Raw genomic sequence first — 25,911 nt, 5'->3', positions numbered from 1 at the left:
TTTTAGGGAAGTTTTCTGTACATTCTACAGCCGTCCCGTGTCCACCCAGTTTTTGAATTTCTCGGAGGCCCTGAAGGTAATCCAGGTAAACCAGCCAAGTGTTATAGAATTTTTCCTGGGTATCGCTCTCCCCCTCCCCCAGCTCGTCAAAGCTCATGAGGTCGTTCAATTCCTCTACCCACATCGCTCTTGAAGGAGGCGTAGTGAATTTCCAGAGTCTGGGGAGCGTTACTCTTTCAAGATGGTTCTGTGCTCTTTCGTTGATATCATTGGGAGAGCACACACACACACACACACACAAACAGCCTTCTGAAAAAAGTGATGCTGATTTGTCAGGGGCACAGTCCTCGCGCGGGGCATCCAGTGAGTATAAAAAGCAGCCACCAGAACCCCATTTCCTCACATTTGAGCCCAATAACCTAGTTTATGGGGCTCAGAGGTGCTAATAGGTTTTCTTTAAGAGTCATGGATAGGCAGTGGAGGATGTACGAAACCCTTTTGTCCTGAATGTCAAGATCCAGTATATTAATAAGGGGCTCGTTTTGGGCCTCCCCTCTTCTATGGATGCCACCTTTACAGTGTTATACCCCATTTTTTTGTTGCTAGATGTTGGTGTTATATGTGCACGTCTAATTAGCAACCTCTTTTTATGTATTTATATCTTCTATACGGGTGGAAGAAGGAAAATAGACATTATATATATGGGAATTAATAATTTGTCACAGAAAAATCTGGTCTACTTATGGTGGCCATATATCTTCAATCACTCTTGGTTAAATGAACAAACTTGTTTTCCATGGAGAGAGAATCTGCTGCCAGGCACCCATGACATAGGCTTATCTTTAGTGAAGGATCAGGCATGTAAACTTCAATATATTTGATCCTTTCTTCCCCCGACATCATCAGGTAGGGAAAAGTCAGGAGACAATCATACACATAAGATAGTCGTCCGGTCTCATTAAAATCGATGGGTTTGGCCAACTTCTCTCTTACGTTTGGGGGCCTTTATAATGATACTCGCTCACTTTATGTAGTTGTCTCTCTTTTCTTTAGTTATTTGTTACTCTTGCATTAACAGCTAGAACAAAAGACACACACTCATCTTACATTGCAGAGTAGACATTTATTGTCAAATATATAATTGTCTTAAACAGAAGCAAAAGGCAATAAAGTCTTCCAAACTTGTTTTTTAAGAATAATTCCACTTTGAGTTACTTGCCCATCCCTTCACCTTTATGACTACAATGTAATGAAGTTAAGGCATCCACCCAATTCTGTAGTTGGTCAACAGTCATCGAGAAGTATCTTACGAGGTTTCCTGGTTGGTTGTAGCATCTCTTGGCTCCAAGGAAACCAACTACCTAATCTGAAAGCACATCTACTGGACAAGAGGCCTAAAAGTGTGATTATCCTTGAAGTTATGCTGATGGGACATATATGTATATATATGGAATGTAGAATGATGCTGGTTGGCATTGTGCCTTGCATGCTTGCAGCAAAATCGTTCCAGCACATTTGATTTAGCCAAGCCAATGTACAAAAAAAAGCTGTAACGGCTGATAATAGACATTAGAAAACTTATACAAAAGCACTACTTGAGAGGTCCGTGAGGGGGTTATCTACTTCAGACACTTTTAAATTGCACAAGAGACCACATCTAAAAGTTTCAATTACAAAACAGGGGTCAAAAACAGCCGATACAGTACAGTAAAATAAAAGGTATACTGCCCATAATGATCTAACGCCGCCTTGTTCTACCAGTTCTACCATTATGGATGAAGGTTATTTCTTGGAGATCATTAAAGGAATTTTTTTTTCATTCACATTTTCCACAAATGATTAGTTAAAAAAGTGTCCCGAATTTCCTATAAACAAAGCTAAATCTATGAAGGTCTTGAGCTTAGAGGTATATGCAAGACAAGAGATGGCTACGTTTCCCATCAATCCCCCCCCCCCCTTCCCAAGGAGTACAGCCCAAAGACTCATGCACTTGGCTATGCCGGAATCACACAGTGTTTCTAAGACTCCATACGACAAAGTCGTAAGCAATCCATCTGCTGCCCTATGGTGCCGCCGTACAACAGGGTATTCTTGGTTTTACTCAACTGATAACCTATCCTCTGGATAGGTAATCAGTATTGATTGATGGGGATCTGCTGCTCAAGATCTCCATCCATCAGCTGATCATCCGGCTCACTGTCAGTGCAACAGGCTGGATATTGTTAACAGTGGTCAGCACAGGAAGTGGGAGAGCCAGCTTGACTCTCACTGAAATCAGTGGGAGCGCCGTGCTTCTATTTCACTTCCTGCTACTGGCAGTATCGGATGTCCTGTCCATAATGAGGAGTAGGAAGTGGAATAGAAGTGTGATGCTCCCACTAATTTCAATGGGAGTCAAGCCGGCTCTCCCACTTCCTCTCCTGCCCGCTGATGATGACATCTAATTCGCTATGATGGACAGCGGGCGGGACAATCAGAAGATGGACGGGGATCCCGGGTGACGGAACTCCATCCATCAACTACTGCTGATGACCAATCCAGAGGATAGGTCATCAGTTGAAAAAAGCCCAGACTACCTCTTTAAGGAAGTATTCTCCCCTAGGTGTGATCTTTGTAGGGGAAAATCTCTACAGAATATGCTATCGGATGGAATATACCATTTTTTTAAATTGCAAAAACTCTATATGTCTTTTTATGGAATCGGAAGTATACTTAGGTAGAGTAATTAATCGTAGTAATATGCACTCGTGATGGCTACGGCAACGGGTTTTGCTATTGTGGGGTTTACCCCTCGTACATATTTAGTATAAAATGATAAGGTTTTCTAGGAGTTGATTATCTGACATGGATCTACATTTAACCAATTTCTCAATCTATGAAGAGTCCATGTATGCAGCCTGGATTGACTAACTCTTTCCAATCCACTGTCTGACCCTCTTCCTACATTCAGTTTGAAGCTGGTACAGCTCCAATGTCCAAAACGTCCGACAGGGTATTCTTACCATCTTTTGCCAGCCACTCCCCTGTCGGAGCCTCTCTAGCGCACAGACACTGGCTTTAGCCAGCAGATGGCACTGTTGTATAACAGCAAAAAGAGAAGCCTTGTAGGAAACCCTGAATCCAAAATTGGATAAGAAAGGGTTAACAGAAGCCTCTTTGGGTTGAAAATGAGTTGAAGGAGTTCAAAAGCAAACTACAATATATCTTATCAAAGAGGAATACATTCAACTAACGGTGGCCCTGTAATGCTCATCTGCTCCCTGTTATGTACTAAGAGGGAAGGGAAAAAAGCATATAATGTGGACTCTAAATAAAAAATACACACTGAGGGCAAAAGCACATGGGCGCATGTGCTTATATGTTCACCGATATGGAGCGTATTAGCGAATGAACCAGTTAAATTATATTTTTTTACCATTCAAACTCCGCGCCATTGTGCAAGTTTGAAAAAAAAGCAATAACCTAGATCCTGCCCTATCTTTCTCGAAATAGAAAAACTACATATGAGAAAGATAGAGCAAGTATTAACGTGTGAGAATCCTAATGATGAAACCATTGAAATCAATGGTTTTGTTTTGTCACGTTATGCGGCCGCATAACAGGACTAAGACACACCCATCTGTTTAGGCCCTAAGGCCTGTGTCACACAAGCTTATGCATATTTGCGTGCGCATGAGTGTAGCAATTTTGCAGAACTAACTATGCTTTTGTATGAGTGCATCGGCATATTTTACTGTACTTTTAGCGCCCGAAAGGCATGTTTATTTGCGCGCTGCAAAAATTAGGAATCAATTGAAATGGATAATTAGTTCCAGATGTGTTCTTTTTCCTGTGCAATTACACAGTGTTTCACGCATCTCTGCGTCTTTTTTGTGTGTGACCAAAATGGGAAATACGTGCACGTGTATTCCCTGTGTACACAAATATGCCCGTGTGACGCCGACCTAACATGATTTAAAGGGGTATTCCAGAGATTCTAAGTGAAGGTTACATGCTCCATATGGTCAGAACACGTAATTTTGCAATATAAGTTGTTTTAGAAAGCTGCAGAGATATTGCCCTATTTGTGGTTTTCCCCCTGCTTAGTCTTCCATTGGTATCCAATGCTTATGTCTGGTACGCTCCGCTGTTTTACTGATCAGGCATGCTCAGTGCCATCAAATTCAGTGATGATGACCCAGTTTGTATAGTTATGAATGCACACTCATCGGTAACTTGCAATGGGGCATTGTGGGAGATGTCATTTTTATACTCTCTGGGGAAATATAAAGCTGTCTGAAATGCAGCGGTGGTGCAAACCAACAAAAAAAAGGTACTGAAGTTCAGTTTGATGATTTAGATGGATGTTTGGATTAATGGCAATAGGTGGAGATGTTAGGAAAATTTAGAAAATTTTGTTGAGTCTCTGGAATACCTCTTTAAGTTGGCCAGTGGCATTAGACTTTGACAGCAGCTGACAATCTATGGGGGCTAACACACACCTTATTGTGTGAAAGAGATTCAAATCAACAGCTTGGATTTCCTATGTATAATTCTGCTGTCTTAACCTAAGATAACCCCTCCCCCTCCCTCAATGTGAAAGGGTTTTTCCAAGTTCTGAAAAAAATTGGCTAAAGGTAGGTATATCCCCCCACCACCACCCACATCGTCCCAGCACTTCTGCTGCTGATAACGTGCCAACTAACTGAAAGTTAAAGCAGAAAAGCGAAAACACAGGGCACTTGAATGGTGTCTGCAATGCCCATGCAAGGTAAAAAGAACCAGGCTCAATGTGTCCAACCTAAAGTAAAAGAGAAGAACACGCACACACGAATGCGGTCCGCAATGGTCGGGCAAGGTAAAAAGCACCATATCCGATGTGTCCAACCTAAGGTTGTATCCAATCTTAATCAGCAGCGCTGTGTGCTCTCCCCCTTCTCTTATCTGTGATTACCTGCATGTGACCGCCACAACCAATGACTGGCTTCAGTAGTGATGCAACAGTCATGTGTGGGTTGTCGGCACACCATCACTGCAGGACTGCTAATAAAGACCGGTGGGACCATGGAGTGGTATAATAGTTGAGATCTTAAGCTTAACATCGCCGAGGCATTAAGGGAGCAGGAATCGGCCAGTGATACACTTCCCCTACAGTGACCACTGCAGGGAAAATGAAGTATTACACAGTGAGCATTCAGATGAACGACTGACCAAGCATTAAATGTATGGCTCAAGTCTACTAGAGTTCCACCTTTTAAGCCCTAATAGCACATATGGATGGGAGTGTCTAATGACTTTAAAGTTGGAATCGAAGGCATGGATTGCTGACTGTAAAGTCTTCTGCTGCGATTTATCCTGTAGTTATGGCCAGCTCAAACAATATCCAATCCTAATTGGTATAGTAGACCTTGATAAATAATGTCCATCAAAATGACATTGGTATTTAAATGGAAACTTGCTGAGCCCATATACTGATGTCCCGTAAATAGTGTTACAGATCGACATTAGTTTGTCCTTGTAGAGGGTACCTAGTAGTTTTGAGGAGACTCGTGCATGGTCCTCTGGGAAATTTAATATGCAAATGAAAGATGGTGTAATGCCTCTACAGCGCCACCTATTATAAGGCAGCACTCCTGCATGTCGATGTTTGACCTTTTAACAGGCTTTGTAAAACACCCGGGAGTCTGTACATGGTTATCTTTTCCTTCTGGAGAAGACTGTAGCTTTGGCTTATATTCCCAGCCCTATTACAAGGCCTGTTAAAAGGTCTGACACTGACTTGCAGGAATACTATCTTCTAATAGGTGGTGCCGTAGAGGCATTACACCATCTCCTATTTTGCATATTAAATTTCCCAGTAGAGCATGCATGGCCTTATAAGTCTCCTCACATCTGCTAGGTCCTGTCCCTAAGGAGAAACTTACTCCAGCCGACCCATGTCAAAGGCCTCACACTCAGCCAACACTCTACTGCACACCAATAAGGGGCAATAACCCGAAAACAGCTGTCTGTACATGGTTATCTTTTCCTACTGGAGAAGACTCTGCTTTTGGCTACTATTCCTAGTAGTGTTAAAAGGTCAAGCGTTACCTTACAGTAATATTACCTTCTAATAGGTGGTTCCCTAGAGACATAGTATTGTCTTCCACTTGCAGATGAATATCAATTACAGGAAGCCATATTGAATAATTACACTGCATGAGTCAACTTTTTAATTGAAAAAGTTTTAAATACAATGTATAATTCTGTAAGAAGGGAACTTCAATATTAGCGAAAAGTTTGTCCCTGACTATTTCCTGCATCTGACCCCAGATACGGGAATCCCATCACCGGTTCATATGAAAAGCATCTGTCACCCTGTGGTTGAATTATTTTTAACTTTGTCATCTTTTTACTAAAATTATAAAGACAGTGACCAATAAGCCGGAAATGTTCTGGTAACAAAACACCCCCCGAAACAAGTGGTGTATGCATGTGTCATGACTCAAACCAATTATAGGATGACCATAAAAAATTCACATTGAAATGCACAATTTCTGTTGTTTTATAAAGCTATGGAACTGCACAGGTCAGACTTGAGTGCACGTGGTAACACAGAGATGGCGTCTACCTCAGGGCGGCTGCAGATGCTGATGATACAGCTACATTTTAGTGTCCGTATATTGGCTGCAAGACCCAGGTGCCCCCCCTATGGTTCTACATATCCCAACTTAGATCACCATAGAATCCTACCGTGGGCTTCTATAAATTCAGTTCACCCATGGTGGGGGGGATCAAAGTCTTAAATTTACAATACAGACACTAAAAGGTGGCCGTATTACAGTGATCTGAAACCGGCCTTAGTGGAACATATTAAACAGTGAGGCTGATGAAGCTGTTGTATCTTTGAATGTTTCTCTTTAGGATTTCCGAGCATGGTCCAAGAACTCGCTCGAAGCGTGGGCGGTCCAGCTTGACACATTTGAGTGGACCCCGTGCGACAACTGTTGCAGCTCTGGGACGATTCAGTAACAATGCTATCTCACCTGGAAACAAAAGAAGAGGCGGAGTGATATGTGAATATTATCATTCAGAAGAAGTCAGAAAGCTACTAAATATTTGATCACTTGATGAAAAATTACACTACTGTTCAAAGAGCTCCACCGGACCCGTGCTTATCGGAATCAATAGCCCCTCTTCCCTCGACTCAGCTCCACTGGTGGCCAGGATTACGGAAACAGTCAAACTGACTGTTCTACTGTGTTTCTGTAACTCCCATATACGTGAATGGGAATAACCAAAAGTTACTCCTTTAACCCCTTTTCAGTGTGTACATACATGTGCGGTGCACGCCAAGTGTCTGTGCATGGAGTGGATTTGGGGGCTGAGCCCGCTACATACACAGTGGGTGTCTGCTATCTTTGAAAGCTGACACCCACCTGCAAGAGCTACGATTGGAGATAAGACATATCACGGCCATTAACCGTTGAAATGCCGCTGTAAATTCTGACAGTGGCATTTAAATGCCCTGAACAGCATTTGGGGATCATGATTGGACCCCCCCCCCCTGCTTCCCCCACGATGAGATCACAGGAGATGTACGGGTGTCATGGCTGCCTGCGGTACATCTTGATAGATTGCCAGTCAGAATACAGCATAATGCAATACTACAGTATTGCATTATACTGCATGAGCGATCAAATGATCACAAGTTCAAGAAAAATGTTAAAAAAGTGACGTTTTTTTAAATTACTATAATCATCTTAAAAGTTCAACACCCCTTCCTTTTCCAGTTGTCATATTAAAAAAGTGGTATTTCTGTGTTCGCAGAAGTCCAATTGGTAGCCTTTGGCTGTCAGGGCCTGCTGGGAATTGTATTTTGAAACAGCTGGAGAGCCACAAGTCGGTGTTCACTGCTCTGACATATACTTTACACTGAATTATGTGTGCATCTTTCATACGGAGGGACGTTTTTTCCCCATTTGATTCCATCAATACATAACAAATATCAATTCGAGGTGTTACAACATATTTCTAAGTTGTTACAACTGCTATATTTTCAGTAACTGCTCATTAAGTATCCATGTAATTGTGAATCCATCTTACCAAAGTAGTCTGAGGGTCCCAGTCGGCCCACTTCCACATACTCTTCATTGTCTGATCTACGCTGCAGAACAGATGCTGTGCCCTGCGAGAAACAACACATAAAAACCACTTCAACCAACATGATGAGGATATGTATGGGCATATGTCAAGTAGTATCTTGCTAAAGTATATGCATACATCTGACTAAAAGTTGGAAAGCAGTGTGCTTTCACGCATCTAGCGGGCCTGAAATATAATGCATTCTGGCTTTTATTGGGCAAATCTGGTTCAGACTATGGTATTTTTGGTAGTTTTTAAAAAAAAAATCTGAACCATTCAATGCAAAGACAGATACAAGATGCTCTTGAGTTGTTTGGACTTTGGTACTGAAGGACACTTTTGAGTGTAGGATTGGTGGACAACAAAGTGAGTAGATACGTTATCAAATGAAGATGGCTCTTCCAGAAACGGCTTTGGAGACCAAATTATCTTTTCTCCAGACTTATTATGAGAAGACCCAATTACTTTTATGGTTTGATGGCTGAATGTCAACAAGATGGATGGAAATGAAGATAGATGTACCATTGAGAGCCTGAAAATCCAGAACTTTCACCATGCATATAATGTCTAGGAGTTAAGATCACTTTGAAAGACCATAAGTTTAATAATAATTAGGTCCAATCAAAACCCAATAACTATTTACCCTCTAAAAAACAAAGTAAATTCATGGCTCTGCAGCTCCCGTAGGACTAAAAGACTTAGTAGCGCCCACCTCGGTGGTAGTAGTAAATCCCCCTGTGGGAGGCAGACCACCACCAGAGGTTCCTGGCAGCAACTTATTTCCTACATCATATCAAAAACTCTTGGTGGAGCTTGCATATGTTTGGGGGAGTAGGGTGGGATAGCTGTTGGTCCGCCAAGCATTTGGCAAACAACTATTTGAAGTGTATGGGTAGCTTTAGCCTAACTCACCAATAGGGGAGTGAGAACTAAAAGTACTCAGAGCAACATGCACTCTAAACGCTGTCATGTCCATAGTCAGTTCTGCAATATGAGTGGTACCATTATGCACAGTCATTCTCCTGTGGTACAAGGACTTATAAGCTATTGTTTCTCTGTTAGCAGCCTGAAGGCTGAAGCATATTATATAATGTTCTGTTTATTCTACTGTATACTAGTTTGAGCCTTACTAGCTTCCTTCTCCTTGAAACATAGTTGTCTGTACATGCAGTCTGCTTTTCTGTGTATCTAATCTTTTCCTGTGTGATACTAGCTGTAGCTAAGATACACTGTGTAACCAGATACCAGCAGTAGTTGGAATTCACCCACTAACACCTGTGTTCCTTTACTCACACTCTCTACCCCTCTCTTCTCTAAACTTGTAAGTGAAAGTAAACTATATTTCCGTCTTTCTTTGTCTGGTTTTAAAAGATAAGATGAGCCAATAAGTGTTAACATTTAATAAGCTTGTCTACTGGATATATAAACTGTCGTATGTGATGTAATAACTCAGTCAGAGATTTGGGAACACACAGCTTCCCTATGACTAAATTGTGTCGACAAAAATAAATCTTTGTTCACTTCCTATGTCCTGGGTATCACTTCAGATGTCGCCTCATACAACCCTCTGACCATAGAGTGTTCTTACTCATCTCTACATGCCAAGTGGCAAAATCATGGGCAATCTTGAAGTCATACAGTATTTTTCGATTTTCAATGAGACTCATTTGATATGTCCCTGTGCCTTGAAAGAATGATCAATAAATCAAATAACTCCTACCTGTGGTATGTACAACTTCTGTCTGCATAAGTACAATAACACTCCAGTTGTTAGTCCATTAAAGAGGTTTTCTGTGACTTTTGGGGATTTTTTTCAATTGAAGTTGCTTCTAGAATACCGACCTACGCTGTCCACGCTGACAGTGGCGCAGGAAATCAGCTGATCATCAGGGATTATGAATGGTGGACCCTGCCAATCATCTATTAATGGCCTGTCCTGGAGACAAGTCATCAATAGAAAGAAATCCAAAAAGTCTCAAACAACAACTTTAAAGAGGACATGGGATAATTTGCTGATCGGTAAGGGACTCACTGTTGAGAATCCCACCAATCCTGAGATCGGAGGTCCTGTTTCCCTTGTCCTCCTCAATGTGTGCTTACTGCATCCCCCACAGTGAGGAAGAGTCTGAATGAAGTGTTAGTCGCACAAGCGTGCTGGCACTCCATTAATTTTTCAATGCGTCTGCCAGAGATATGAGCCACAAGTGCTCAGGTATTTCCGTCAACCCCATTGAAATGAATAGAGTGCGAACCACACATGCTCTGCCGGTGCTCCATTCGTTCTGATGTCACTGCAGGGGGAGAAGCTACCCTGCAGTGTCGGACAGAGGAGATCATGGGTCCCCCATTCTTGAGCCTAGCAGGGGTCCCAGTGGTGAGGCCTCCAGCGATCAGCACATTATCCCCTATCCTGTGGATACAGATTAACTTGCGTTTCTGGTACATCCCCTTTAAACTTCTGTTACATAATAGTAGCCATAGCCAATCATTTACGTAACGTATTACTGCAGATTAATAAATTGGGGTCTGTTATTATCACATTTAAATTTCTGCCCAGGGATTCAGTCCTGGTTTACAGTTAAAATCCACAAAATAGGATTAGGAAGGAACCTCTGGGCAGAACCCATCTCTGCCGTTAATAGAAATCTGCTGAAACATTAGTTTCCAGCATTTTATGCCTGCAACAATGATTGCCCACATTATTTTTTGTGGCACAACATGCCAGAAATCCTGGCTTTCCCTGTTTTCCGGAGGTGCTGGGAACTAGATTGCAATCTGACAACCAATTTAAATAACTTTTGCACATAAACAAGAGCATTACAAGACAATTTAGTGGCAGCCCCATAGTGTTGCCTACTACTGAGCTCCCAACTAAATACACTGACAAGTTGCTAGATAGCCGTGTTATGGCTTCTTTTATTCTCCAACGAGGATTTTTACGAGCGTGCTACAAAGATTTGTGCATTTGCCCAAACCAACGTGGCTCCTGCTAGGCTGGGTATGGGCATCTAAAAATTGACAGCTATTTCTTTCTGGCACAGACATATAAGCAGAAAGCACATGTGAGATCACACAGTCTGTGCTGGGAAATGCTCACATGTTGCAGTCAGTACTGGAACTAAAACCAAACTGCTTTTACAATACAATATAAGGGCGGTCTCAGACGGCCGTAGGTGCAACGACACTCGCTGATACTGAGCATTTCTTCCCCTTTGCCGACTTTTCAAACCCCGCGGGAAGACAGATGCTGCCCGATCTTCCCGACACGATGTATTCCTACATGTGGGAAAGATAGGGCAGGCTAATTGTACGGCCGAGAAAAGAGCTAGTGAGAACAAAACCACTGAAATTCAATTGAAATTAGTGGTTTCGTTTTGTCCCATAACGGGAGAAAACCGCATGCGTCTGAAACCGCTCCAAGGTTGCTTTTAGACAGAACAATAATCCTGTGCAAGACAATTTGTAACAATTTGTAACAGATAACCAGATAGGTAGCTTGTAGTAACTAGTGTGCTGAATAGAGATGAGCGAGCATACTCGCTAAGGGCAATTGCTCGAGCAAGCATTGCTCTTAGCAAGTACCTGCCCGCTCGAGACAAAAGTTCGGGTGCCGGCGCAGGTGATAGGTGAGTAGCGGCAGTCAGCAGGGGGGAGAGAGAGAGATCCCCCCTCTGTTCCTCCCTGCTCTCCCCCGCAGCTCCCTGCCCGCCGCCGGCACCCGAACCTTTTGTCTCGAGCGGGCAGGTACTCGCTAGGGGCAATGCTCGCTCATCACTAGTGCTAAATTAAAATATGATATCCATTTTTTTCTGCTATGTAAGGTTTTCCAATTATGGGGAAATAATGTAATCCAAGTGCCGTTGTATTGTATATTTTTGGAAATATGCCTGTACAATTAATCCAGTAGGCTCGCCATTAACCTTACTTAATAAAAAGAATAACAAAAGTGATTGCGCAACTATTTGACGGTTCCTGTTACACACTGCGTGCTGACTGAACACTATAAGGGTAGGTTTATGTAACATATAGGGTATGTCTCCACGTGGCAGAAATACTGTGGATCATCCACCAGTAAGCTGTAATTAATGCACTGTGTTTTTACAGGTCATTGGTTAGACTAAATAAATTAATCAAAATCATGTAATAAAAAAACATGTTTGGCATCCTTGTGTCCCTAAAAGTCCGATCTATCAAAGTGACGCATTATTTACCCCGCACGGTGAACGTCGTCCAAAAAAAAATTTAAAACACCAGAAGTGCGCTTTTTTGGGTCATTCTGTCTCCAAGAAAAAATGCAATAAAAAGTTAGCAAAAAGTCATATGTATTCCAAAACTGTACTAACGCAAACTACAGGATGTCCTGCAAGAAAGGATCTGTTGCACAACTATGTGGACGGAAAAATAAAAAAGTTTTTGCGCGCAGAAGATGGCGGCAGAAAGTAATTTTTAAAAAAATTTAATGTCTTTGAAAAAAAAAATAAAAAAATAGTACAGCAAAAAAAAGTTTGATATCGTAGTGATCGTACTGACCCATAGAATAAAGCTATCATGTCACTTGCAGTTTGTCGGCCGTAGAAACAAGACGCACCGAAAGATGGTGTCATTTTTTTTTCTTTTTCATTTTACTCCACTTAGACCTTTTTAAAAAGTTTTTCAGTACATTATATGATATATTAAATAGTACTATTGAAAAATACAACTCGTCCCGCAAAAAACAAGCCCTCATACAGCGATTTCGATGGATAAATAAAGGAGTTATGATTTTTTAAAAGAAAAAAAAAAGCTTGATCACTAAGGGGTTAAATAACTTCAAAATGAGACGTGCCGCTATTATTCAGGTTTACCAGTGTAATCAGCGGGTTTTAATTTTACAGAAACATATCGATTACTTTTGTTTAGGAAAATGTTTTTAGTTTTGTTGCACAGTGTACAAAAAATCATTCAAACAAGCAATAGTGAATGACAGTCATTCGGTCTGAATGCAAGCCAACGCAAGAGAATCATTCGCTGTTCGCTCGTCGATCATTTTACAGCGGCATAAAAATCATCGTCGGCTCGTTCACTGATCATTCGGTTTAAACAGCGCTCATTCAGCCCTCCTCATTCACTTATATGGCAAATGTGAAAGACTGAATGATACTGAACGATGCTCCTTTGAACGAGCCAACGATGTGCCTGCCTTTCTAAACAGGCTGCATGAGAATGAATGAGCTAGCGGTGACATTACTGGTTCGTTCCAACGAGAAGTGGCTTGTCTAAAAGGAGCCTAAGAAGGATCGAGTCAGTTGAATTTCCTCGAGAAACAAGCTGGCACCAGAGCTGTCTGGCCGCAGCTCAACTGCCTGAACACACGGACGTTCACGGGTAGGGGAGCCGGAGGAAATAGTTGGATGAACGATGGTTCGTCCAAGTTCTTTCAAGGTGAATGGACATCTTAGGGCTGATGCCCACGGACGGATTATCGCTGCAGAAATCGCAGTCAGACACCCGCCGCGAATTCCGCAGTAATGTCCGTCCATGGACATGCTGTGGTAAAAGATTCTCCCATGCCTATGAGCGGAAATCAACTGCGATTTTCTGCTCACGGGAGAGAATTGCAGCATGTTCTATTCTGTGCGGAAAAACGCACGGACGGCTTCCATTGCAGTCAACTATTCGGAAAATAGTTATTCCGTGTAAAGCCACCCTACGACTCTCTTGAAGTGATCAGCGTTTTCTGCTAGAACCAGCTCCCAAGGGGGCTATTACACAGATTCACTGCCCTTAGGGACCTATTGGTCTCCGTTTCAGCAATACAAGGGACTTTTTTGGTTCCTAGGAATTTACGACTAGTTTTGTGTTGCCTAGGTCACATGTAACTGGTAATGTGCTTTATTGAGCACTAACTTTGGTTTTATACCAACTGAGCCAATATTTTAGCTGTCCCTATATCCTATACGGCTTATCACTGCACGCATCATGTGGCACATTGTAAGCAAAAGTGTCATTGCGTAGGACACATGCATCTGTTTGTTTTTGCAAGTCTGGAGCTGCCTGGAAATCTGAAGTATACTTTCTGTTGTTTGCAAGAGAAAGTATCTGCATTGGTTTTCCCATGGCCTTGAGAAATTGCAAGTATATACAAAATCAAACAGAGGCATGCGTCGCGCGTAAGAACACATTTGTTTACAATCTGTCACACTTGTGTGTGATGTGTGCAGTGATATGCTGCATAAGATATAGGACCAGCTGCAATACTGGATCTATTGGTAGAAAAAAACTAATTTGTGACTCAATAATAGCACATTACAACTTACATGTGAGCTAGACAATACAAACTAGCATTAAATTCCCAGGAACAAAAAAAAATGAGTTGTATGAATTAATGTGATAGTTTTTTTTTATTTAAATTAGCCTTACTGATTTTATGCAAACTAAAATAAGGAAATATCACAGGTTTTATTGCATAATGGGAATTTTTGGAATACATTGTATTTCTAGCCACAAACACAAAGTTTAAAGCTGCTAATAGATACTTTCTAAATGTTTGAGACAGTAGACATCAGGAACTAAGGCTGCCTGTCCATGGGCATTGCGATATACCACGGCAGATCTCCGCCACGGCAGCCGCCGCCGGTTGACGGCTTTCCTGGGTGAGCCTATCTGACAAATAGGCTTACAGCGGAGAATTGCAGCATGCTGCGATTTGCCGGCCATGAGCAGAGAGTCGCTAGGATTCTCCGCTCATGGACAGGGCGGCTGCGCTTTCCATAGCAACGCCATGGGGAACGCAATGCAAAAACGACCGCGGACAGGAAGCCTGTGGGTTACAACCTGGGGGGAAAAGTGTGTTACACGCTATAGTTGAAGGTTTAGTTCCTTTGCAGAGCCACTATAGGGGAAATGAAGCATTACTTAATGCCCAAAGTCAGTATAATTGTAATGGATCTGCCAGGTTTTCGAGAGAGAGAGATGCTTTTTATAGCTGCCCCCCTTTGGCTAAAAGTAAAATAGAGCATGCTACATTTTTTATTTTGGCGCTATGCAACTGCACGTGCAAAATACGCTCTTGTGAACAAACCCAGTGAAATCAATTCTATTTTCTGTGTATTGCGTGCGTAAAAGTTTCATGCACAAATACGTCAGTGTGAATGCGGCCTTAAGAAACCCATCTATTAACCAAGAGCTCCCTAGTATGGAGAAATCTATATGGGATAATTTAGTGAATCCTGCACTGAGCAGGGGGTTGGATGAAATGATCCTGAAGGTTCCTTCCAACTGCCGCTCTCCTGCGCTGACAGTCTTCCCAGCGATGTGCTGTAGTCTTCTGCTGCTGTCACTCCCGCCGTGGCTTCAGCACTTACAATCTCCCCCGCAATATGCTCCGGTCCTCCGCTTCTGTCACTCACCACCCCTATCACTCTCCTGCGCTGACAGCTTACAGAAATTGCCAATGGGAGCAGTCGGGACAGTGACAACGGTCCGGACAGCACATGAGAGCCGAGACCCAGAGATGACACAGCAGCGGGGACAGCCAATCAAAAGCTGGGGGTGTCACCTGCATGTCAACCTAGTTCAATTATGTCTCCACCCCTAGCTTCCGGTGGAGACATAGTGCACTAGTACACCTTCCAACTCTACCATTCTATGATTCTATAATATTCTAAGCCAGACAAACTATACCAATAATGCAGGGTAACTCCTATTTGTATTGCGCCAGCTTATTCCGCAGCACTTTCAGATAAATTTATTTATTACCCTCCACCAAGCTGGGTACTCATTTTATCGATCTCGGAACGATGGAAGGCTGAGTCGACCTTGAGTCGGGTACCTGAACCGATCAGGGATTGAACTCGCAACCTTCAGGTTGTGAGCGAGGTAAATCCAATCCAAGGTTCTTGTGACTTGTACGAGACTTTATATGTGAAATCCTCAAGTCTCCATTCTTCTCTCATAATCTTTTGGCTGCCCTTTTGTCATGTTTCTAATTTCCTTAACCCTAGTGTACCAGATGGTAAGCGCTGATTGAACACACTTGCAATATACAAGTGTAATAAGAAAGATGCTGTGCCATACAAGCTGAGACGTACCACACAGAGTTTTCCCCCGTGGTACAGGCTGTGCAACAAGAAAGAAGTGTCTTACAAAAGAAGTAAATGTGCTGGTCGTACGCCCTGGCTGCAACATACAGTATAGTAGAAGAAACATTGTTGCCTCTTGTTTGCTTCATGGTAACAGGTTGTGTCACCCTGAATGTGACTTCTACCTGAAGAACCCAACTGGACCCATTACACAAGTTGTTTCACTTGAACACAACCCTTATATCGGCTTGTAATTTGTGTACAACTGTATCCATTTTCAGGAGCCTAGTGTTTATCAATGAGTCATGTCTTATTCCCTGCCACGGGTGTATTGTTAGTCAAGGGGCGGCAGTATTCACTCGTGAGATATCATTGTCCCGAGTACAAATATTGTGAAATTACTGGGTTGTGCTTTGAGTGAAACACCCTAACTCTGTGTTTCCCGTCCTCAATGCACCTCAACAGGTCGTGTTTACAGGATACCCTATAGTAACAACACCTGTGGCAATGTCTGAGGCACTGACGATAATTACATCACCTGTGCAATACTGAGGAAATCCAGAAAACATGACCCGTTGGCGGTCCTTGAGGACTGGGGTTGCGAAAAACTGCCCTTTACATACAGTAGGAGCCATACAGTAGGACTTTCTGTTATTCAGCTCCTATGAATCAGTTAATAGATACACCAAGAAATATGATTGAGCACTTTTTTGATATTCAAAAGTATACACTCAGTTGACACCATTAACGTGATGTGAACAGGGCCTTATAGGACTACATGGAGTTTGCATGTTCACTCCCCAAAAATTATTAGCAGATTAAAGAGGTTGTCCAGTTGTAAACTATTGATGGCCTAACCTTAGGATAGGTTATCTATAGTAGATCAGCAGTGGTCTGCCCCCACTGATCAGCTATTCCCTGGGCCAATGCACTTATGCACTGAGCTGATTTATGCAGGAAGCAGACAGCTCTGTTCCTACTGTAGTGGCCAGGCTTGATATTACAAGCAAAATTTCCATTGAGGTAAATGAGAACTGGGACTGCAATACCAAACCTGACCACTGCAGTTGGAATGGACCAGTCTGCTTCCGGCAAAAATCAGTGCAGTGCTTGCACACACCAGTCTGACAAACAGCTGATCAGCTGGCATTCTTCCCAGGTGATGGCGAGTTCTTCTTTAATGGAAGTCTTCAGAGATTGGACAGACATCTGTCTGGGAACATTTAGTGATCCTGCATTAAGCAGAGGGTTGGACCCAATGACCACGGAGGTCCAATTCAACTTTTTCATTCTATCCCTAGTAGCAGCCCCCTCTGATCTACAATTGATGGCCCATCCTAAGGACACTACAACTGGAGAACCCCTTTAATTGTCTGAAGTGTGTTTGACTACATTTGACATAAGGAAGTTATGGCAGTGGTCTCTAATCGGCAGCTCTCCAGCTGTTGGGAAACTATAGCTCACAATGTACCCTGCATGTTGATAGTTGTGGTTTTACAAAATTTGGAGAGCCACTGGTTGGAGACCACTAAATTATAGAGAACAATTGTCAAGGGTTGTCTGGAGGTTACATGCACTTAATGAATTAACGATGTGCTAGTAGTCCCCCCCCCCCCCCCCTCAACCAAACAGTAAGGAAAGAATATGAAACCATATTTCCCAGTTGCCAACTGTGTGGACAATACATTAGCGTCCCCACTTCCTACTCCTTGTACATTGTTTATTGTCTGTTACAATGGTTATGTTTCCCTTGGATGTAACATAACACCATGTAATCTTCAGTTATTAATCCTCCCTAGCTGTTACTGATAATAAAAGGGTTACCTTGTATTGTGCGTTTCCTTCTACCATGGGAAGGTTGTGTCACAGGTTACTTGCAGGTGTCTCATGTATAAAGCTTCATTTTAAAGGTTGTTGGCATGCATCAAAGAATGAGCTATGGACTTGTGTGGGAAAACAATCAACTCAGCATCTATTCCTAAGCCAGGTTTTACAGTCGATGTGCCAACTTCGGAGCCCTGTGGCACCGTGCCAGTCCTGCCCTGCTATTCCTCCTTCAGATATATCCATAGGCAAGCCAGGAAAAAAGGCAGAAATGAAAAAAAATGTTGCATTTTAAGAATTCCTTCCCCACACAAAGCTGGCCATTATCTTCCTATTCTCAGCAGCCAAGCCAAAAATGTCTTCTGAGTCAACGTAAAAAGCAAATATAATGGATTATTATTCCCGAAATGCCCGTGTCTGTGATAAGGCTGAAGACATGAACAAAACAGAGTCACCAAGGGAATAATCACTGCTCAAAAATAAACAAACCTCTACTACGCGGGCTCCTCAAGAAAACTATTAAGTGTAAGTAGTAAAACAAGGAATAAAGGCCCCTTTACACGGCCGAATCTAGGCGTTTAAATGAGCGTTGAACATGCTGATTGCCACTCAATTGCCTAATTTTTATATGGACTGTTTCCGACTCTATGACGGATGGATGACCCTTCATGCGATCGTTCGTCCCCCACAGAATCATTGCTCTTGGCAACATAACCTTATTTCACACAGGGAGATGTGCAGCCGAGAAGCAATTATTTTTTGGTTGAACGAAAGATGCAAGCAGCCAATGAGAGTTTAAACTAGTTTAAATGTCTATTTTAATAACAACGCACAGCATACAAAACAGGCTAATAACAATAACACATAAGGGAAGGAGAACGCTGACCTCAACCAAACTGACAAGACGGGCCCTGCCCAAACTGGGACGATTGCCCTGACAGGGACGGCCCCACCTCCGGAACCTGAGGGCTACCTGAACTGTCCCTAGGTGGTGATAAGGAAGATGACAATTGATAGACGTAAACGACAACTGACAAACAGAACTAGGAAGCAGATGCTACTCCACCAGTCAGATAAGTAAAGACACAGGGGACTTATCTGAAAACATGATGAGGCCAGGAGGACGTGGACCACACCAGAACTCCACCATGAAGATGTCTAACCGGATTCTTCCAGAGGAAGGGTGGAATAAATATACTTTCACATTGGCTGACTGGTTGACGGGAAGGTGGCTCCCCAAACCAACCAAATAATCAGCCCATATGCAACGGGAAGATGTGTAATGTAGGCATCGAACGCTGAAGCATAAGCTGACGTTGTGGTCACATGGGCCGGGGATGACAATGTGACGTCACCCCAGACCCACTTTCTGACAGCGGCCGGTGCACCACAACAGTCATGCTGTTTGAATTGACAAGTGCCAGCCATGATTAGCGTTTCTGTGCCTGCATTTTGCAGTGGGAAAATGCTGCATGTAACAGCAGCCTTACACGGCCTGATAATCAGGAAAACGAGCGTTCTAACAGATGTTTGTGTCTGATTGTGGGCCCGTGTACTAGGTCATTGGGCAAACAAACTCACAGTAAGAAACTAAGAAGAGATAAAAATGGGCCGCACCATAATGGTGTCACGTTTTGTCATCCAGAAATGAAGGACCTGGTGTGTTTTTTTCCCCTCAGCTGCCCTTTTCAAGACCCTTGAGCCAATATCCCAACCACTTACTTGCTTATAATTCTCTACAGAGCCCTGCACAGATTCCCACCACCCAGTAGCTTAGAGGATTATATCAACCAAAGATGAGTGCCCTCTCTCCAAAGGCCCAATAACACCCACATGATCTGCAGAACATATCCATCCATAAGACCTCAAGTACCTAGATATACCTGCAACTGGGGAACTGCAGTCAGTTTACCTTTCATTCGACTTTGGAATAGAAGAGATGGTGGTGAGAATCAATACAGGCCACCACCATACCTACCAACAGAACGCCAAATTTGGGACATTCAACCCCCAAACACAAGATTGCACTGGAATACTCCAATATGACTTAGAACGCCTCAAAATGTTCACTTTTTTGGATGGAGTTTACATAAATAGTGTCCCTTTTTTGTCCAGTTCTCGTGATTGTCCTGCCAAAATTGAGACTGTGTGTGTGAGCATGCTCTGGCAACAAGAGGATGACACCGCCATATCTCCACAAGAATGCTGAGATAAGCATGTGCCACTAACAGGCACTGGTCTGCTATGTTATTCAATGTCCTGAACATTTTTGGCTTGCTGCTAATAATTTTTTATTATTCATACGTCTGGACAGTCAGAAAACATTTTTCTTAATCCCTTAAATATAAGGCACTTGGTCTTGGGCTTTATTCTTGGCCAATACCAGAAGTTCGGAGGAGCAGGCACAGCTGAGAACCCGGGTGAGATTGGAGAAGTGGTTTTTAACCACGTCTGCCTTCTCCTTTCCAAGCTACATAGCACTCTACTGAAGAGTGAAAGTGGAAGTATTACTTCCACTATCCGACCCAGTGATCCCGTGACCACCAGGTGCTTTCTGTCACAGCAGAGCTGCAGGGTCTTAGCAGACCCTGATCAGCTCTGCCAGTGACTAATGTCACTACAGGGGGATGTTTTTCCCTGTAACTGGGGCTCCTATGGATGCTGCTTCTATGGATGGCCCAGCTACAGTGGAAAAGTATGAAATGAAAAAAAAAAAGTATTACAATGTGAATGACCCCCAGAGGTCTTATATGACATCATGAGGAGCATAGATGGTAAAAAAATAGTTTCAGAAATAAGTAAAGAAAAATTACAGAATAAAATAAATATATATACCGTATTTTCTGGCGTATAAGACGACCCCCAACTGTTGACTTATACGCCGGGAATACAGTGTAGAAAAGAAAATCAATACTCACCTCCCGTGGTGCTGCTACAGGCTGTCGCTCCCTCCTCCACGCCGACAGAGTATTGCTTTGTGGATGCGTGGCTTGAATGCCCCGCCTCCAGAAAGCTAATGCTCTGATTGGCTAACTCAGCGCAGCATCAGCCAATGAAAGCCGGTGCTACGTTAGCCAATCACAGCCAATCAATTGCCAGAAAGCAATACTCTGTCGGCGTGGAGGAGGGAGCGACAGCCTGCAGCAGCGCCGCAGATCATCGACAGCCTGCAGCAGCGCTCAGCTGTCATTCAATAAAAGAGAAGAACACGCTACGGAGCCCCCGACAGCAGTGGAAGGTAATATATTTTTTCTTTTTTAGACCAGCTAGAGATGATTTTCGGGGGAGAGCTTATATTTCAAGCCCTTCCCCGAAAATCACTATCGGAGTTGCCTGCATCCCATTACTTTCAATGGGGCCAGCTGCAGTATTTCCGACCCAATTGAAAGCAATGGGCACAGAGCTTCGGTGAAGCGCATTTTTAACATGCATGGAGTGTTTTTAATTTTTTTTTAATACAATTCTGCCAGCGGCATTTAAAGCCCCAGAACAGCAGTGAGATTGGGAGAGTCGTGCAGGTGTCATGGCCGCCGGGGGCCTTCTGAAAGGCCCCAGGGCTGCCTTGAGAGACTGCCTATCAAGCCATCCCCGTGGGGTGGCTTGGTAGGCTGCCTGTCAGAATGCAGGAGCGATCACAGTATCGCATGTTGTACTCCCCCAAGGGGACTAAAGTAAAAAAAGAGCAATAAAGTTTTTTTAATTGTAAAAAAATAAAGGAATAAAAGTTTAAATCACCCCCCTTTTGCCATATCTATAATTAAAAAGTCTAAATAATAAAATAAACATACATATTTGGTATTGCCGCGTCCGTAGAAGTCCCCTCTATCAAATTAGCACATTATTTACCCTGCAAGGTGAACGTCGTCCGAAAAAAAAAATAAAGAAAGCCAGAAATGCACTTTTTCAGTCACCCTGTCTCCTAGAAAAAACGCAATGAAAAGCGATCAAAAAGTCGTATGTATTCCGAATTAGTACTACCGGAAACTATAGGACATCCCGCAAAAAATAAGCCATAGCTGAACTACGTCGACGGAAAAATAAAAAAGTTATTGCGTGCACAAGATGCCTGCAGAAAATAATTGAAAAAAATTAAATGTCTTTGAAAAATATAGTACTAGTATAGTAAAAAAAAACTATCCAAGTTTGGTATCGTAGCAATCGTATCGACCCATAGAATAAAGTTATCATGTCAGTTGCAGTCTGTGCGCCGTAGAAACAAGAAGCACTAAAAGATGGCGAAATGTGTTTTTTTTTTCATTTTACTCCACTTAGAATTCTTTAAAAGTTTTTCAGTACATTATATGGTACATTAAATAGCACCACTGAAAAATACATCTTGTCCCACAAAACACAAGCCCTCATACAGCGACGTGGATGGATAAATAAAGGAGTTATGATTATTTCAGGGGGGGGGACGAAAATGGGGAAAAAAAGGGTCGCGTCATGAAGGGGTTAAAGGCAAAATGTTTAAAGGGGTTGTATAATATTGGAAAAAAAACCTACTCTTATCTATGGTGTGTGTCTAGTGTAGTTTTGTTTCAAATGTCTTGGTCACTTGAACAGGTCGCAATTCCACAAACTGCCCATGGACAAGAAGGGATTTTCTGAGAGTTAACAAATACATTCTCTAGGATGAAATAGGTTCAAAAAAGTCCAACTGACCGCTCAGTGGCCCTCTGACAGGCCAACGCAGGAGCGTCACGAGCTATTCATTGTACATATGACCACTCAGCCAATCACTGGCTTCATTGGGGATGACCAGAACTGCTGAAGCCAGTGACTGGCAGAGTGATCATGCTAGATCCTTGGGTGTCCGATTGCTGGGACCCCCACTGACTGCTAGAACTGTGCTCAGGTGTTTCTGTCACTGTTACTGGCTGTGAATGGCGCAGCGAGATGAATGCTTGATCATTGCTCCATACAAACACCTCCTTGGTATGAACTTGGGGCAACTAGGGAGTGGAGTGCCCCTGGAGGTGAGTGCTGGGTGTCCCAGCAGTCAGATCCCCACTGATCTAGCATTTATCACCTATATTTTGGAAATAGATATAATAAAATAATACAGCTATAACTTTATTTTTAACTAGTTATAGGGTGGACCACAGAAAAGTAGTCCAGCACCACACTCTTATGAAAGCTGTCTAAAAGAAAATCTCTCCTTGCTACCCAAAGCAACCAATCACAGCGCAGCTTTCCTTTTACTCCAGCAGTATAAGTAATGAAAGCTGCACTGTGATTGGTTGCTTTGGGCAACAATGACAGGTGTTCTTTTAGACAACTTTCATAAGAGTGCAGTGCCGGGCTACTTTTCTGTACATTTTCTTATTGCTTCTCTCTTCTCTTGTAAAATGCCAAATGGCATTGCCATTCTCTGCTGGAAAACATGCCAGATTATCATACTTTCTGGATTATTAGATGCCATATTAAAGACATTTCACTGTATTATTTCTCAATGTCATAAAAATGCAAAAATATAACTGTTTATAATGTTTTTTTTTCCCATGTACCCATCGTTCTAAAGCAGTAAATTAGGGCTCTTTCAGATGGGTGACGCGGCGGAATTTGCCCCTGTGGAATTCTGCATCAAAATCTGAAAGGCTAACTGCAGATTAGGCTGATTTAATCCATTTTCATTTCACATCAAAATTTGCATAGTGCGAAATGCAGAAAATTGCGCCTGTGGGAAAGGATCCTTAAGGGACCTTCCAGATGGAACGGAATTAGAGAAGAGCGAGCATGCTCGGTTAAGGAAATTACTCAAGCGAGCATCGGCATTTTCGAGTAACTGCCTGCTCGTCCGAAAAGATTCGGGGGTCGGGCGGGGGTGAGCTGCCCCCTGAATCTTTTCGGATGAGTAGGCAGTTACTCTAAAATGCCGATGCTCACTCGAGTGATTTCCTTAACCGAGCATGCTCGCTCATCTCTAAACGGAATTGTTTTGCAACACGCAGCCGAATTTGCCACTGCAGACGTTCACACAAAAAATTTGCATATGCAAATGTGGATTTTGATGCGGAATTGCCGGCAAAATTAAGGCATTTTCAATTCCGCATCAAAATCCACATGAAAGTCAAGCGGACTTTGGTGCAGAATTTTCTGTATGATGGCAAAATTCCACTGCATGTTGCAGAACAATTCCACCCTTGCGAAAGGTAGTAGGACCGTTGTGTTCCTGGTGCTCCGTGTTCCAAGTCTGCGCCTTTGATCACCTGCCTTGAATACATACTGAGGACAACACAAGGCTAGGGGGTTAAATGCACCTCTGATGGTCGTATCAGTCCTGGGACTACATACGTGTCATCCCTGACAGTGGCAGCTGTGGCTTGTGAGACCAGTAATTTAGGAGCTTCCTTCTTGACAGCATTTTATCTTGCTAATTAATAATTAATCATTCTGTGTGTTTTAAGGAGATTACCAGCGTGATAGCAGAGTGTGCCTAAGGCCGTGCCTTCATTAATCAGGACAGGAAAAAAAAACAACTTGTGTGTGCATATCCTGGTTGGCGCGGGCACTGCCGAGGGGTCCTCTCCAAGTTACAGAATTACAGAGTAGAGATGCAGTAAACAATCACATAATGTAACTGTTCGGAAAGCTATAAAAACTTTTTTATGGCCAAATTCTACCATGAGATGCAGACAGCTGATCGGCCAAGTGCTTGTTCTTGTAACAAATGGGCCTTATTCAGAAGTTGTGCCCTGGGGGGATACGCCTGCGGGGGAATCCTTATTGGAAAAGACCACAGCATGCTGATTTTCTGCCGTGAACATGGAGACACACATAATTCCACCAACTTACTTCTTTTGCCAGACTGAAAAACAAATACATAGTAACATAACTTGTTTAGGCGCAGTGCCAGGCTCTAAAATACATCAGCACTGCTAATCTTTATACTTTATAAACTACAGGGGGTGGAGGGGATTACTTAGGTTGTTTCTGGATATGTTAAAGGGAGTCGGTGATGTCACATACCGTCAACGACAGACCTTCACCTTGTAATCTCTGTGTCTATAACTACTACTTCGGATAGATCAGGTTTACTAAAAAGTCCCCTTGCAGGCAGAAAGATTTGATGAATTAGGCTATTTGTACATTTAAAGGGGTTTGCTGCTATAGAGAATCCATCTTCCAATACCATCTCTTTACCTTGGTGGCTACAAAGTGTATATCTTGCTCTGGAGGACCTGGAATGTTCATGGTTTGCATAGACAGTTCATTGATTTCAATGAGAACCATGTAATACTTAATTTCTCCTGCGGAGGCACTGTAGTCAAATTGAATACTTTCTTTCTGGTTTCCACACAACAGAAGGTCTGTACTGTGGTAATGGGCTGCAAATCAATGGCAAAATGCACGTGTTACCTGAATTTTGCCCTAGCTGTAGATTTCACTCTTTGCATTGCAAAAGGGAAGATATGAGGCTATATGTACTGTGGACATGTAGAAGATTTCGAAAGGAAGTCTGTCACCTGTTCTTTTCCAGCCATCTATGAATCCTATCTATAGTGTTGGGAAATAAAAACTAGCCTAGCCATATCTTTGTTTCTAATATTAGCAGCTCCATACCCTGTACGGGTGTATTCACATGGGCGATGTTCATGTGCAATATCTGACCGTTTGTGACATGTTCAGATATCGCGTGTCAAAAGGACCAATTGTTGTCCGTGATGTAATTTACATGAGCGATTCTTCTCTCGAACCTATGGTCCTAGACAGACAAATCGCTGCATGTCCTAATTTTGCCGATTCTTGTTATCGTGTTTCCTTAAAAGTAAGACCTGCCCCAATAATAAGTCCTACCATGATTTGCAGGGGGCTTGAAATATAAGTTTTACACCCAAAATAAGCCCTAGATACATTACATAAAAAAAGTCATACATAGAAGGCTCGTCCAGGTCCTTCCCGCTGCTCTCTGGAGATCTGCGCG

At 42.7% G+C, this 25,911-nt stretch overlaps 1 protein-coding gene across 1 annotated transcript in view; it reads right to left on the bottom strand.

Moving 5' to 3' along the window:
* Nucleotides 1–1,103: 1,103 nt before the first annotated feature.
* PRKAR1B (protein kinase cAMP-dependent type I regulatory subunit beta) overlaps nucleotides 1,104–25,911 on the bottom strand; it is a 186,003-nt gene continuing 161,195 nt past the window's right edge. The window contains exons 10-11 of the mRNA XM_066576368.1: nucleotides 8,065–8,146; nucleotides 1,104–7,004 (exon numbers count right to left, since the gene is read on the bottom strand). Coding sequence (XP_066432465.1) covers nucleotides 6,832–7,004; nucleotides 8,065–8,146 — 255 coding nt within the window. The 3' untranslated portion in view covers nucleotides 1,104–6,831. The remainder of the gene's footprint in view (nucleotides 7,005–8,064; nucleotides 8,147–25,911) is intronic.

The sequence above is a fragment of the Eleutherodactylus coqui genome, chromosome 8, assembly GCF_035609145.1.
Source record: "Eleutherodactylus coqui strain aEleCoq1 chromosome 8, aEleCoq1.hap1, whole genome shotgun sequence".
Classification (NCBI taxonomy): domain Eukaryota; kingdom Metazoa; phylum Chordata; class Amphibia; order Anura; family Eleutherodactylidae; genus Eleutherodactylus; species Eleutherodactylus coqui.
The sequence above is the reverse complement of the archived record's forward strand: the minus strand, read 5'-3'. Positions and strand labels throughout refer to the sequence as shown.